The 14114-nt window shown below is 38.6% G+C and overlaps 1 protein-coding gene across 2 annotated transcripts in view; it reads left to right on the top strand.

Moving 5' to 3' along the window:
- Window positions 1-14114, top strand: part of CTNNAL1 (catenin alpha like 1) — a 60928-nt gene that overhangs the window by 28429 nt on the left and 18385 nt on the right. The window contains exons 6-10 of one of the 2 annotated variants that reach the window (XM_058523728.1): window positions 514-684; window positions 4497-4697; window positions 7152-7238; window positions 10396-10554; window positions 12962-13054. In XM_058523728.1, coding sequence (XP_058379711.1) covers window positions 514-684; window positions 4497-4697; window positions 7152-7238; window positions 10396-10554; window positions 12962-13054 — 711 coding nt within the window. The remainder of the gene's footprint in view (window positions 1-513; window positions 685-4496; window positions 4698-7151; window positions 7239-10395; window positions 10555-12961; window positions 13055-14114) is intronic. The other variant, XM_058523729.1, reaches the window with a different exon arrangement.

Here is a 14114-nt window from a genome sequence, read left to right as displayed (position 1 = left end):
GCCGTTTCTGTTCAGAGTATTTACTCTATGCTAGGAACAGTGAAGCCACAAAAACAGAATTCACTGGAACCCACTTGGAAGGCTCTGTTCGTATCTAGGCCCTTGAGTAGTTTTTCATTTACTTCATTTTTTAAAAGGCAAAGATGCGTCTACAGTCATATATCATCTGTTCATTTTTCTGCATTCTTTTTTAGTTCTTGCACATGTAAGGCAATATTTTAAAATAGTTTTAATTATGATGAATTAAAGAGTTTTTTCCCAAAATATTTTAAGTCAACTTATTATTGAAGTATAAAGATATAGTTTTGCACTCTGCCTTTTTCACTTAACCTTGCTATCGCTTTTTACTCATCCTGCTTCCACTTTTAGTGAGGAGAAGCAGCTGGGTGAGCCAGGGACCCAGGAGATTTTGGTAAAGAACCATTTTTATTAGCATGACATGTTCTCTGTAAGATTTTTATATATTATGATATGGGTCAAATCTTAAAATAAAAAGTTTCAATTATTTTGAAGACGTGTCTCAGGCATCCCAACTGTGAATCAGCCCATAAAAACAAAGAAGGAGTGTTTGACCGAATGAAAGTGGCGTTGGATAAGGTCATTGAAATTGTGACCGACTGCAAACCGAATAGAGAGACTGACAATTCATCTATCAGTATTTTTACTGGAATTAAAGAATTCAAGGTAAGAATAAAGAGAATATATTTTGATTTTTTCTTTCCATTTCAAAGGAGCATCATTATATGTAGTATCTATATTTTTGTGTAATATTTTAGAATAAATGCTTCACAAAAGCAGATATTTCTCTTTAAAACAATGCCATTGTTTACAAACTTAACATTCAGTAACATTTGGCTTCGATTGTACAAAGAACACGGGTCTTGGCTGACAGTAGCTACTCTGACCCCATTTAGCTGTATAGTTTTGCTGTAGCCTCCTGTCCTCTGTTTAGAAAGGTGTTCCCTTCCCAATCTTTTGAGCTGTTATGAGAGGTTCGGGGATTCGATCGGAGATGTAAAAGAAACTTTCTACTCCAAACAAATGGACTGAAGGTATATTTTATTATATAGAGGATAGTAAAGGCGATAGTCCGCAAACAGATCCGAATAGGTCAAATAATAAGAGGGAAAAAACACCAGCTCGACTGGAAAGGGAAAACATCCACATCGGCTGAGATAGCAGCAGATCCGAATAGGTCATATAATAAGAGGGAAAAACATCAGATCGATCAGAAAGGGAAACACCAGATCGACTGAAGGGAAATGACACAAATCAACCGGAAAGAGAAACACCGGGTTGACCGAAAAGAGAACACATCAGATCAATTACTTCACGGTAAATCAATTAATCACACCGTCCACGCCCCACTGCCAGGAGAGTCCTGTCAATCGACACGGCTGGGCAAGGATCACACGTCCTGGGCAAGGCGTCCCTTCCACAGGTGGAACTCTTACCGGGTCTCAGTTTCCAGCAGTTTATATAAGCAGTTACAGAGTTTGCAGAGCAAGCATCCAGTGTTCCCATGCACAAATGGTTATCAGTGGCGTATGTGCATTGAGCCCCTTGGCTAACGTCCCAGCCCAGTAATTGTGTACGTGCATTGTTCTCTTTGGTTATCATCTTAGCCCAGCACGGGTGGCCAGTCCATCCTGTGCTACGATGCTCCAAGAGCCTTGAAATGTTACAACTTGCAACTCTCTCCGTGGGAGAAGGGCCAGTTCCCACCACGCAGAAAGCAGCTTTTATATTTCTTTTTGTGCTGGTGGCTGTAGGTCAATGGAGCCGCCAAACATGGCTGTACTCATGTCAAGACATGAGCGGTGCCGTGCCATCCAGGAAGACAGACAGCAAACTGTTTCTGCTGGAATTCCTGCTCTTCCCTGTGCTATGGGGTTGCTACTTTGAGACTATAGTAGTAGTAATAGTATTAATGATAATTAAAATTTTAAAATAAACACTAATGCATGCTAACGTTTATCGAGCACTTTCTCAGTGCCAGCCCTGTTCTGAGTGCTTTAAATGTATGTATATGTATAATCCTCACAAGAACTATTGTTATATTATCCCCATTATATTGTTGAGGAGACTGAGAAACAGAGATCAAGTAACTTGCCAGCTAGGAAGTGCCAGAGTTGAGATTTGAAACTAGGCAGTCTGACTCAGAATCCTCACCATTTTAGGGCAGAACTTCTCATCAGAAGTCAGAGAGATGGTGGAGCTGCTTTTTGGATAAGAGAAGTGTCTGAGTCAGGAGGGCCCAGGAAATCATCTAGCACAGCCCCCTCATCCAACAGATGGGAAAACCAGGGCCCTGAGAAGTTATCTAGTATGCTAAGGATTACCCACCTCTCATAGACAGGGCTGTGACAGGGATGGTATGCTTTCCATCTTACTGCACTTTGACTTTTTAATCGTGTGAAGGTCTAAGTAGGAATATGAGGTGAAAGAAAGTAGTGGAAAGAACATTTATTTTTAGGGGCTATGCTCTTAATACATATTATATCATTTAATCTCTAATTCCTCTTTTAGGTAGATATTATTATACCCACATTTTTGAGAAGGAAAGCTAATAAGTGGTGGAATCCTTCTTGAGAACCAGAACTCTCTAATCCCAAAGTCCCTGACTTTTCAGTTCACACCTCTGGGTTTGTTTATAAGCTGCCAGACCCACCTAAATCTCTTCCTGAGGGGAAAGAAGCTACAAGGAGCAGTTAGTCATTCTCTTCGAGTTTTTATTGCTGAAAGGGATCTTAGAGATTATTTTTCTAATCCCCTCTTTTTATAAAGGCGGAGGGAGGAGATCTCTTGTTAAAGGATAATTAGGGAAACGGAGTTAGAGCCAGGTCTTTAGCCTCTGGACCCTGCATTTCTGGTTCCAGGTTAACTGGGGGCAGTGCTGTGTCTTTGGCCGCTACCAACTGCTCTTGCTGCTGACGCTTTCACCCTCAGGCATTCTGGAGGGCAGAGCTATCATGAATAGACTCAGTCTCACTGTCAGTGGTTATTTTTTGGCATCTTACCTTTTTTCTGATGGAAAGTATAATCTGTAGAGGGAAACTGGGTACTTTACTGTACTCAGTACTGTGAGTATGTGGGCAAATCTTATGAAACCATAGAAATGAATGGCCTTCAAGAGAAAAGAAACTCTACTAAGTTTCTGTTTAAAAATAATATGTATGTTGCCTCTGAAGGGAAAATCAAAAACCTTAACGTGAATGGTGTGTGGTCAACGTGACTGGTTTTTATGGTGTAATTCTGTTTAAATTCTCAAATTCTCAGATCCTCATTGACAATTCCATACCTCACTTTTATCCATTTTCTTTCCTAGCTTAAAAAAGAATTCTGTCTACCTAGGATGGAGTGATTACTGGACACAGGTTGGGTCAAGAGGAGAAGGGGAAGCTAGCACCCCGTATGGCCTCTTGACCTTCCCAAATCTTAGTGTTTTCACGGATCATGTTAAAGTGGTTATGTGTAAGGATTAACTTGAAATAATATTTGTAAAAGGACTTTAAAGTGCTCAACAAATGTATGCGATCCTTATCATCACATTCATTGTGACCACAGTTATAACCATCACTACTTATTGCCTCTTGGCCCAAGTTGTTTCTGTGACCTATTTCAGGGCTAGAAGTTAAATAAGGTTGAAGTGGCATAGCATATATTAGAAAGCTGAGAGGGAGAGATTGCCCCAGTGAATGTGTACATCACATATTTAGGGAACTCTAAGCACAGGATGGCTGAAGGGGAAGGTGGTTTGGGAGCTTGGTAGGGGGTGAGATAAACTGTTGGAAAGATATACAAAGATAAAACCCTAGAGGATTTTGTGCTGTACAATAGAAGTTTGGGCTTGATTTTATAGGTGGTGAGGAGCCAATTAGAGGGAGGTGGCAATATCAGAAGGTTTACATTTTAGAAAGATTATTCAGGCCCCCTGGTAGAGGATGTTTTGGCCAGGGAAGTGCTACTGGGGATATAAGACAAAATGCAGGGAGACCAGTTAGGAGACTAGGAGAGTTTTGTTGAATTAATGAAGGAAAAATTGATGTTTTTTTCAGTCCCTTCCATATGGCACACCCTCCACACCCTTCTCCCTGGGCTCAACCCATATTCATGTTTGTGTGTAACATCTTCCAGGACTTTGCCTTGGCATTTTCTCAGATACAAATCCTTTACCTGGAGGCTGGTTCGTGTTCATTTCTCCTACTGGATGCTACATGACAATGCTCTTTCTGCCTTAATATTCACCGATCCTGTAGGAATGTTGTATTAACAACTATAGGAATGAAACTCTGCATGGCCATTGGTGGCTCTTAAGTGATGTGTCCTTCTGAGTGAGTGGAGAATATGGTCATTACTGGAGGCTGTATTTCCCCTCAGCCCTTAGACAGGGAAAGAAATTGCTAGTGTCTTCTTGGGCACTGTTAGAAATTATAGTCCATTTTGGATAGGTGGAGATATTGATTCCTGTGGATGTATATCCTTTTTGTTCTTAGATAAATATTGAAACTCTTCGGGAGAATCTTTGTTTTCAGTCAAAAGAGAATCTTTCTGCGATGTTAGAGGTTATCTTGGAGCGTACAGAGGACTTTACTGATTCTGCCTACACCAGCCATGAGCACCGGGAACGCATCTTGGAACTGTCAACTCAGGGGAGAGTGGAGCTGCAGCAGTTAATTTCTGTGTGGATTCAAGCTGTAAGAACTTTTTTCCATCAAAGTAAATCTTATATAATAGCTTTTCCCTAAAGTTTTGAGAGATGTGGAAGTTAACGTAATCACTAGGAATATGAATGTGGTCCAGAATGAGACAAAGATATGTCATCCGTTTTTCCCCTCCTACTTGATCAAAGTATCATTCGCACGCGGCACTCAAGGTACTTAATGTTTCTAGGCCTGTTGTTTCTCATCCTGGCCAGTCTGGATTCTGTGCCACTGTCACCATCACTAGTTCACCCTGCAGTCCCCATTCTTCCACCAAACTCACCTCTGGAAAATTCCTCCCCAAAATGCTTCTTCAGAGTGAAGAGCAGAGGAGTAGACCCCTACCTAGAGGTTCTTGGGAGCTGAGTCTTACTGCCGGAACCATTGAGATGTGCACAGTTCTTAACTCTGAGGACAGCTTATTTATAAACACAGCGATTTAGAAAACTGGTCTAGACGCAATGAAGAAAATTGAGGTCTAGATGCAATGAAGACAAGGGTAGATCCAGCTGGCAGGTAAAAGATTTTTTTACCCTTGCACAGATTCCTGGTCTAGGATTGGTGGACAGCCACTTAAAGAGACGTAAATAGGCCGCTGGTTTGCTTAAAACATGGGAGGTTTTATTTGGGCAAGAGTGGTAAAGACTGGCAGAAGCTGAACAATACAGAAAGTGTGTACCCAATCTCTTATAGAGGGTGGATTACAAAATTGAGAGACAGAGGCCTGAGACATGTTTCTGGCACCATTTATTTATTTCTTAGAACTAGGATATGTCAGAAAAGTAGTTAATGTGGTTTACAACATATAGCATGGATAGAACAAATCTGGACGTCATGAACAGAAGCTTTGGCAGTAAAGCTTTGGCAGTAAAGATGAAGAAGCAGGATGGATGTGGCCGAGAGTGTACCGAATGAAGCAGCAGTTTACTCCCTTGAAAATAGATTGACTTATGAAGAGCAGATTTGAATCACAGATGTTTCTGATGTTTTCTTGGCATCACAACAGTGCAAATGTTCATATTGATAGGGAAACTTAATGTAGAGTAGAGTGGCATCAGGGATATAAGCAATGTTTTGTGTTTAGTTTGAATTGTCTGTGTGATACTAGATTGCTTCGGTGTTCAATTTTATGCCCATCATTCAGTATAAAGAGTTTCTGTGAGGAAATGCTCTCTGTGTTGGGAATTCGACTCTATCAATACTTTAATTTGAAATTATCACCTTTCACATATTTTATAACACTCAGATCTCTGATTCTGCAGGCCAGATGTATTGTTCATTCATTCATTTATTTCAGCAGTCGTTACTGAATGCCTTTGATATGCCAGGCACTGGAAATCTAAAGGTGAATAAGATAAAATATTTGCCTGCAAGAATTTTGCAATATAGAAAAATGTGGGGGGTCAGCCCTGTGGCCTAGCGGTTAAGTGTGTGCGCTCCGCTGCTGGCCGCCCAGGTTTGGATCCCGGGTGCGCGCCGACGCACCGCTTGTCAGGCCATGCTGTGGCGGCGTCTCACGTGGAGGGAGGAAAATCAGCACGGATGTTAGCTCAGGGCCAGTCTTCCCTCAGCAAAAAGAGGAGGATTGGCATGGATGTTAGCTCAGGGCTGATCTTCCTTGCATGCGCGCACACACGCACAGAGACACACTAAATAATAAATAAATATTTAAAATAAAAAAAAGAAAAATGTGGGAAGGAAGTCCACAAAGCTTTGCAAGTGTCCTAAGAGGAGGTACAGACCACGTGTTGAGAGGATTGGAAGGCGGATTTATATTTAGGGAGGGCAGTCAAGAAATCTTCATGAAGATATTCATGTTTAACTTTGATTTCTTCATTCAAAGAGCTGAATGCCTATTACCTGCCATTTGCTGTGCCAGGTATTGTGGATTCAGTGGTAAGCACAGTAAATGTTATCCCAGCTTCATGGAACTTAGCAAGGCCTAGTGGGGAAGATAGACTTTAAACAACAAAATCAAAAAGTAAGTATGTAATTGCAAGCTAAGATGATTACTTAGAGAAAAGATTAGAGTGGGTAAGAAGAGAGTCTAATTTGGATTGTGTGATCTTGTGAGAAGGCCTTTTTGAGAAAGAGACATTTATGTAAGAACTTAAAGATGAATGGGATTTTAATTTTTAACTAGGTTAAGAGTGTAGAGATAGAGCATTCCAAACAGATGAAAGTAGATTAGTTTTAGATATAATAACTTTATTAAAGAAAATTAGATTTTAAAAGACTCCCCTGTTTATAGTTAGAGTAGAAAAATATAATTAATTAAAATTCTATTTTCCACTCTAACCATCAACAGGTGAATTTTTTAAATCTACTTTTCATATAGTTCACAGAATGATATTAAAAATTTATTATAATTTATAGTTCAAGTAAAATTGGAATTACCAGATGAAAAAGATGAGGTAACACTTCATATATACTTTCTAAAATTTTTAGCAAAGCAAGAAAACAAAAAGCATCGCTGAAGAACTGGAACTTACTATACTGAAAATCAGTCACAGCCTCAATGAACTTAAGAAAGAAGTAAGTATAGTTTGAAATCTAGCCTTTTTTAATTCTTTGCTAATTTTCGTGTTGTATGGTATGTATGATATGCATTAGTATTAATATGTCCCTGTACCCAGAAAACTGTTTTAGAAGTTTTCCTTTGACCTAGTTATTTTGAAGCCACCATTTTATTAGTGCCATTATCCTCAAAGCTTTTACGTGAATGTTCATAGCAGCTTTACTTATAATAGCCAAAAACTGGAAACAATCTGAATTTCCATCAACAGTGGAATTGATACATGAATTTTGGTATAACTATTCTAAATACTCTTCAGCGGTAAAAAAGGAACAGTATCGATACAGGCAACAATATGGATGAATCGCTAAAACGTTACACTGAGTGAAAAAAGTCAGACGCAAAAGAGTGTGTGTGTGTATAATTCCATTTAGAAAAAATTCCAGAAAAAGCAAAACTAATTTATAGTGACAGAAACCAGATCAGTGGACGCCTGGGGTCAGATTTTGGGTGGTTTTTACTACAAAGGGGCACGGGGGAACTTTCTGGGATAATGGAAATGTTGTAAATATTGATTGTGGTGGTGGTTACATTGGTGTAAATGTTTGCCAGAACTCATCAAATCATACCCTTAGTACATTTTGTTGTATATAAATTATACCTTAGTAAAGCTGATTTTTAAAAATGTTCTTTTGGTTGAGAAGATTTCCCTGTTCCCTGAGTGAAAACTTGGTCATCTCATGACTTATTTGGTCATTCGCAGGTAGTTGAAAGTCACTCTAAGTCTGGGGTTTGCAAACTATGACCAGGCTGTCTGTTTTTGTAAATAAAGTTTTTGGGGACAAAGTCTTACCCATGTGTTTAAATATTGTCTACTTTTTTTTCACCACAACAACAGAGTTGGGTAGTTGCAATAGTGACTGTGTGGCCTGAAAAGCCTAAAATAGTTACTCTCTGGCCCTTTACAGAAAGTTTGCCAATCTCTGTTTTCCGTCATAAAACACAATCTCAGTTCAAAAACGAGAATGTTCATTCCAATATGTTAATCAGTGTTTCATTTCATTCAATTGTAGGACTTCTCCTCTGTTCCCCACTCCCCCAGCCCCACCTAGGGCTTTTGGGGAAGATGTCTTTTCTCTTTTTCAGGCCCTTCTTCCTCATTATCTAACTTCTGTTCCAGATCTTTGCCAGGTCGTGGCACAGGGAGAGAAGAGAGGAAGTGGGGAGGTAGAAAGTTCTCAGTGACTGGTGCCCGTATAAGATGCCCTGGGCTCAGTAGATGTTTAAAGCTGACTTTCCCTCTCATGGATATTTGGGTATGTTCTTCAGAGGCTCTCCTGGTGCCCCCGCTACTTACTACAACTCCCATGTCATGTTGTTCACTCTACTTTGGGGTGTGTCTGGAGGTAGGACTCACAGTAAACACCATCAGCTCTCCTAACATCCTCCTCATAAAAACCTCTCCTCTCCCTTATCTCTAATTTCTTTACTCTTTTATATTTTTGAAGAGGGTCAAGGGCTCAGGAGAAGGAAATTATTTTTGGACGTTTCTTTTATAAATTATATACATGGTGATCTGTTTCACATCTTACTTGGTATTGACCTTTATTGAAACCTTCATTTTAATGTCCTGTTAAGTATGGAAGGATATGGTTTTCTATGGTTTAAAAAAAGCCTACCCATTTTTTCCACCCTGTTCAATTTTAACTAAACTATTGTTAAAACTATGACTATCAGTAGACCACAACGTCCTTTGGTGAAAGGCTGAGTGGCTCTCCACAGCTCCATTTTCCTTACCTCTGAAATGGGTATAACAGCATCAACCTAGGAGAATTTTTATAAGGATTAAGGGAGATAATGTCTATAAAGCTGCTGCTGGTACATTGCACAGAGCAGGAACTTGGTGTTTATTCATCCTTCTTCCCTTAGAGTTGTTAATAAGTTGTGTCCAGAACCATTTGTGAGATTTACGTGACCTTGGACAAGTCACTCAGTCTCTGAGGACCTGTGTCATAGTCTGTGAAATAAAGGGCTGGCATTAGGTATTCTCTAGGGCCCTGGTGGTTAAACAAAATCTTTTAAAATTCTTATGTACGTTTTATTTCCAAAGGAAAGTGCATTTTAATGTCTTTGTTTCTGACTCTAATTATTCTCACTTGATTGCATGAATGTGGACTACCCTATTGTTAATTTTGTAGAAAGTCCTGTAATTTGAACTGACATTGGATTACTTCCAGGAAAAAAAAAAATCCCTTCTTTCAAATAGGCTTAATTCAAAGTCAGATTTTCCTTAGGACAGTATTATTTAAAATGATCTCTTTCTGGAGAACCCCAAAATAACCTGTCACAATGTTAAAAAAAAAAAAGGCAAGATAAGGAGAAGAAAAGATTTTGGAGTTAATAGTACCCAAAGATATCCAGTGAGAGTGAACCATGCTTAAAATCTATTCCACCCAAAGTCAAGTAAAACGTTGAGGATTTTGTTACTCTTTTATCCATTGTTTCTCCTGTGACCCAAGAGTTAGAGAGTACAGTTCTGGATAGCAACTCTAGATAAACTGTAACGCCCCTGAGGGAAGCAGTTGTGTCTTACTTGTCATGTATGTCCAGCTTTTAGTACAATGCTTGCCATGATGTAGGTATTTAATAAAATTTGTTAAATGCCTAAATTGCCTGAATCTCACCATGGTACTTTTTCAAAAGTCTGTTAAAAAACTTATTAGTGATCATGAACTGCTATTTGATTTCCCCTTAGTACTCTGATACCATACTCTTAATACTGTTCTATTTCTCAGTAACTTTAAGAGTTATTTATTTAAGAAGCATTTATTTAAGCAAGAGAGAAATTGTATGGGAAGGAGCTGGTTGATAGTAGGATGAGAAAGGGACCAGGCTACTCTGCCACTGGATGACCAGTTCATCTTCCACAAACAGCATTACTGCTCACAGCAGGGAACTCAAAGATGTCAATATCACTCTTTGGGAGAATTTGCAAGCTCCCCAGTGCTACACAACTTCTGTTACCACAGAGAGCTTTACACTTTCCCCTCAGCCGATCAAGTGGGACTGGTTGAGGTTGCTACTCTTTTGTTTTAAACATGCTTATGAGGTGCTTGGTCACAAAGCCTTATTGTTTGTTGTCTTTCTGTCATCACCCTTTACCCCCCACATCTGCAGCTTCATAGTACAGCAACTCAGCTGGTAGCAGATCTGTTAAAATACCATGCTGATCATGTGGTTCTAAAAGCATTAAAACTTACTGGAGTAGAAGGAAATTTAGAAGGTTTGGCTGAATATGCCTGCAAACTCTCTGAACAGAAAGAGCAGCTTGTTGAGGTGAGTAAGAGGTTTGCTTGTTAAAGAAATTGTAGTTTAATGATAGCTGTACTATCATCAGGGAATATTCATGCAAGTTTAGTTTTTGGTTAACTTATATGAGCATTTTTTTCTCTCTCCTTTGGAATTTTAAGGATATAACGTTTATCTGTTCTGGTCTTACAGCAATCTGGCCTCTCAAACAAAACCACAAAAAATGCTGGAACCCACAAATGCACTTCTTAATCATTTTGTTCTTATTCTCTCAGAGAGATTAGACCTTGGAGTAGAGCAATGGAGATACGTTGTATGACCTTGTTTCTGTTTGAATCTGTGGGGTCTCAGCAGGAAAGAGATGGTACACTCAAATTAGGATAATTTAAAGAGGGTTTAATAAAGGAGCTATTTACAGTTGCATAGACTGGGTGTGGGGGAAACCACGGGAGTGCAGTAATTGGGATTAGTGATAGCAGAGCTGGTACCACTCCTAGGCCCAAATTAACTAGGGGAGTGAGTGGTTACTGGAAACTGGAAGAGCATAGAGTCTTTCAGAGAGCCACCTTGAGAGGTGATTTTAGGACTAGACACAGAGACAGCCCAAGGCGACCCTACAGGGAAAGAGCATGAGAATAAAGGCCCTTACTCTCCTCATCCTTGCTGGTATATTGGTGGGGCTTCCTGTTGGCCAAACATAGCTGTAGACCACTTTAGGTCAGTCTCCCAGGGCAAAAAGCAGGTTTGAGAAGGAAGGAGAATGGATATGGAGGGACAAAGAAAAGATATTCAGCACAGTATTCCTTCTCCGAACCTCTCCTATTCTGCCCAAATCTCTGTTATGTGTTATTCGTGCTTCACCTGCCACTTTTGTTATAATTCCCATTATTAATTGATATTCTAAGCCAATCTGTTAGTAAAAAAACATATACTTAATACCTTGTACATATGAGGTTATGTCCAAATGTACAATCATGCGTCACATAATGATGGGAATACTTTCTGAGAAATGCATCATTAGGCAATTTCATCATTCTGTGAACACTGTAGACTCTACTTACACAAACCTAGATGGTATAACTTGTTATACACCTGTGCTATATAGTACTAATCTTATGGGACCACCGTTGTATATGTGTTCTGTCGTTGACCAAAACGTCATTATGCGGCACATGACTATATATAAATGCACAGATATGAACCATCTAGCTGTGTTCGTATTATCTAATATGCCTTGCTCACTGAATCTCAAAGACTAATGGTTAGAAGGAACCTTTAGACTAATTGGACTAGCTTCATCATCTTTACATCTGAAAACTGCTAGGGAACATTCTTAAAATGACTGTAGATACATCTCCATTTTAAAGTAGATTTGATGCTTATGGTTTTTTTTATAGTTTTTTAAAGATATAATTGACATATAACATTGTGTAAGGTGTACGACATAATGATTTATGTATGTATTGTGAAATAATTACCACAAAAATTTAGTTAACATTTGTCACCTCACAGAGTTACAGAAATTTTTTTCCTTGTGATGAGAACTTTTAAGATCTACTCTCTTAGCAACTTTCAAATATACAGAACAGTATTGTTAACTATAGTTATATTATATATTACATCTCCAGAACTTATTTATCTTATAACTGGAGATTTGTACCTTTTGACCACATTCACTCAGTTACCCCTCCCCCCAGTACTTTTATGTTTATCAACCAAATATTATGACTGTAAGCAAACTTGCTATTTATAGAAATCTTGTAGCAAATCTTTTTTTTAATTTTTTTGTGAGGAAGATCAGCCCTGAGCTAACATCCGATGCCAATCCTCCTCTTTTTGCTGAGGAAGATTGGCCCTGGGCTAACATCTGTGCCCATCTTCCTCTACTTTATATGGGACGCCGCCACAGCATGGCTTGACAAGTGGTGCGTTGGTGAGCACCCCGGATCCAAACTGGTGAACCCCGGGCCGCCACAGCGGAGTGCGCGCACTTAAGCACTACGCCACTGGGCTGGTCCCCAGCAAATCTTTTTAAAAGGTGAAAAATTTTTTTTCTAACTTTCTGTTTTAAGTCTCAAGATTTTCAATAATTTTCTCTGATATAGGCTCTTTACTCATTACATCAGTCTTGCCTAATCCAATGTTATCTCCAGTGAAAGGTGTGTTAATTAATTGACCATGAGGGGAAGTATTGTTTGTTGATAGAAAGAATGTGTAGCTTATAGTAACTCTGACATAGTTTAGCTGAGAGACCTTGGGGAAGTCACTTCTCTGAGCTAAATTTTTTCATATATGAAATCTATGGGCACCACTAGATCCTTTTAAAGATCCCTCTTTTATGTGTAAAGTTTTTTTTTTATTAATTATAAAATGATACTATGTATTGTGAAGAATGAGAATGTGAAAGTTGAACTATAGAAATGTTTTCCTGTAGACTTGTCGATTATTGCGACATGTATGTGGGACAGAACCTCTTGAAATAACCTGTATACATGCAGAGGAGACATTTCAGGTGACTGGCCAACAGGTATGATCAATAGCAGATTGTTCCTTCTTTATTATGTCTTATCTGAGTGTCATAACAAATTGTGTGGAAGGAAGATGTAAACAGTTCTGCCTAACTAGAGGTCAAATCTACAGCGAGAAACAAAGATAATGGAATTTTCATAGGTAGTGTGCCAGAACATAGCTGACATTCCATTGGGTTATCTAGTCATCTGCCAAACTGAAGATTGGCCCATTTAATTGACGTCCTAGTTTACATCTATTTTAAATGAAGCTGTTTACAATGCAGGTTGTTATCACGCGTTTGAAAAGTAAGCTATTATTCGGTAACAAGCCATAAAAATATTCACACGTTTGACCCAGTAATTTCTAAGGACATAAGGAAATTGAAAAAATAAAATAAATAAAATAAATAAATAAAATAAAAAAAATTTAAAAAAACTAACATGATGTTTGTTACATTACTTATAATATAAGATTCAATTGGAAGCAAAATAACTATCTTAATTTAGGCAAAGAATACATTATGACTTTAAATGATAACTAGAATTAGCAACATTGAAAAATGTTTTGTTAAAATGTTAGATGATAAAAGCAGGATATGGATTTGTATATAAACTATAATTGCGACTATATAAAATGAACATATATAAGAAAATGACTATATGGGAATCTGTAGAAATGAAAATTCTTGTGTTTGTTTAAAGAGTTGCAAGGTTTTTTTTTTTCTGAGTTCTCTATAATATTACTTTGTCTTTATAATTTTCAAAAGCCTTTTAAAAATGGATATCCCATTTAATCCTGTCCCTGTCAAATTAATCTAAGGAAAAAAGTGAGGGACAGAACTTCCTTTCTTTCTTTACGTCTAAGCTCCAAAACACAATTTACCAGCTGTGCTTGTTTCTTTTATCATCATCAGCCAACAGGAGTTACTCCTAATTGTGATATTGGATGATAGATGTCGAGCCCCTGGATTTACAGTTAAGAACGGTTAAAGCGACTTGGAGACAGTGGTGGTGTGTGCCCTGCAGCAGACCCATGTTGGATGTTGGAGGGAGGCAGAGAACAGTATCAAAGGCTTA

This window comes from Diceros bicornis, chromosome 28, assembly GCF_020826845.1.
Source record: "Diceros bicornis minor isolate mBicDic1 chromosome 28, mDicBic1.mat.cur, whole genome shotgun sequence".
NCBI lineage: Eukaryota > Metazoa > Chordata > Mammalia > Perissodactyla > Rhinocerotidae > Diceros > Diceros bicornis.
Note: the sequence above shows the minus strand (reverse complement) of the source record. Positions and strands in the feature narration are given on the sequence as shown.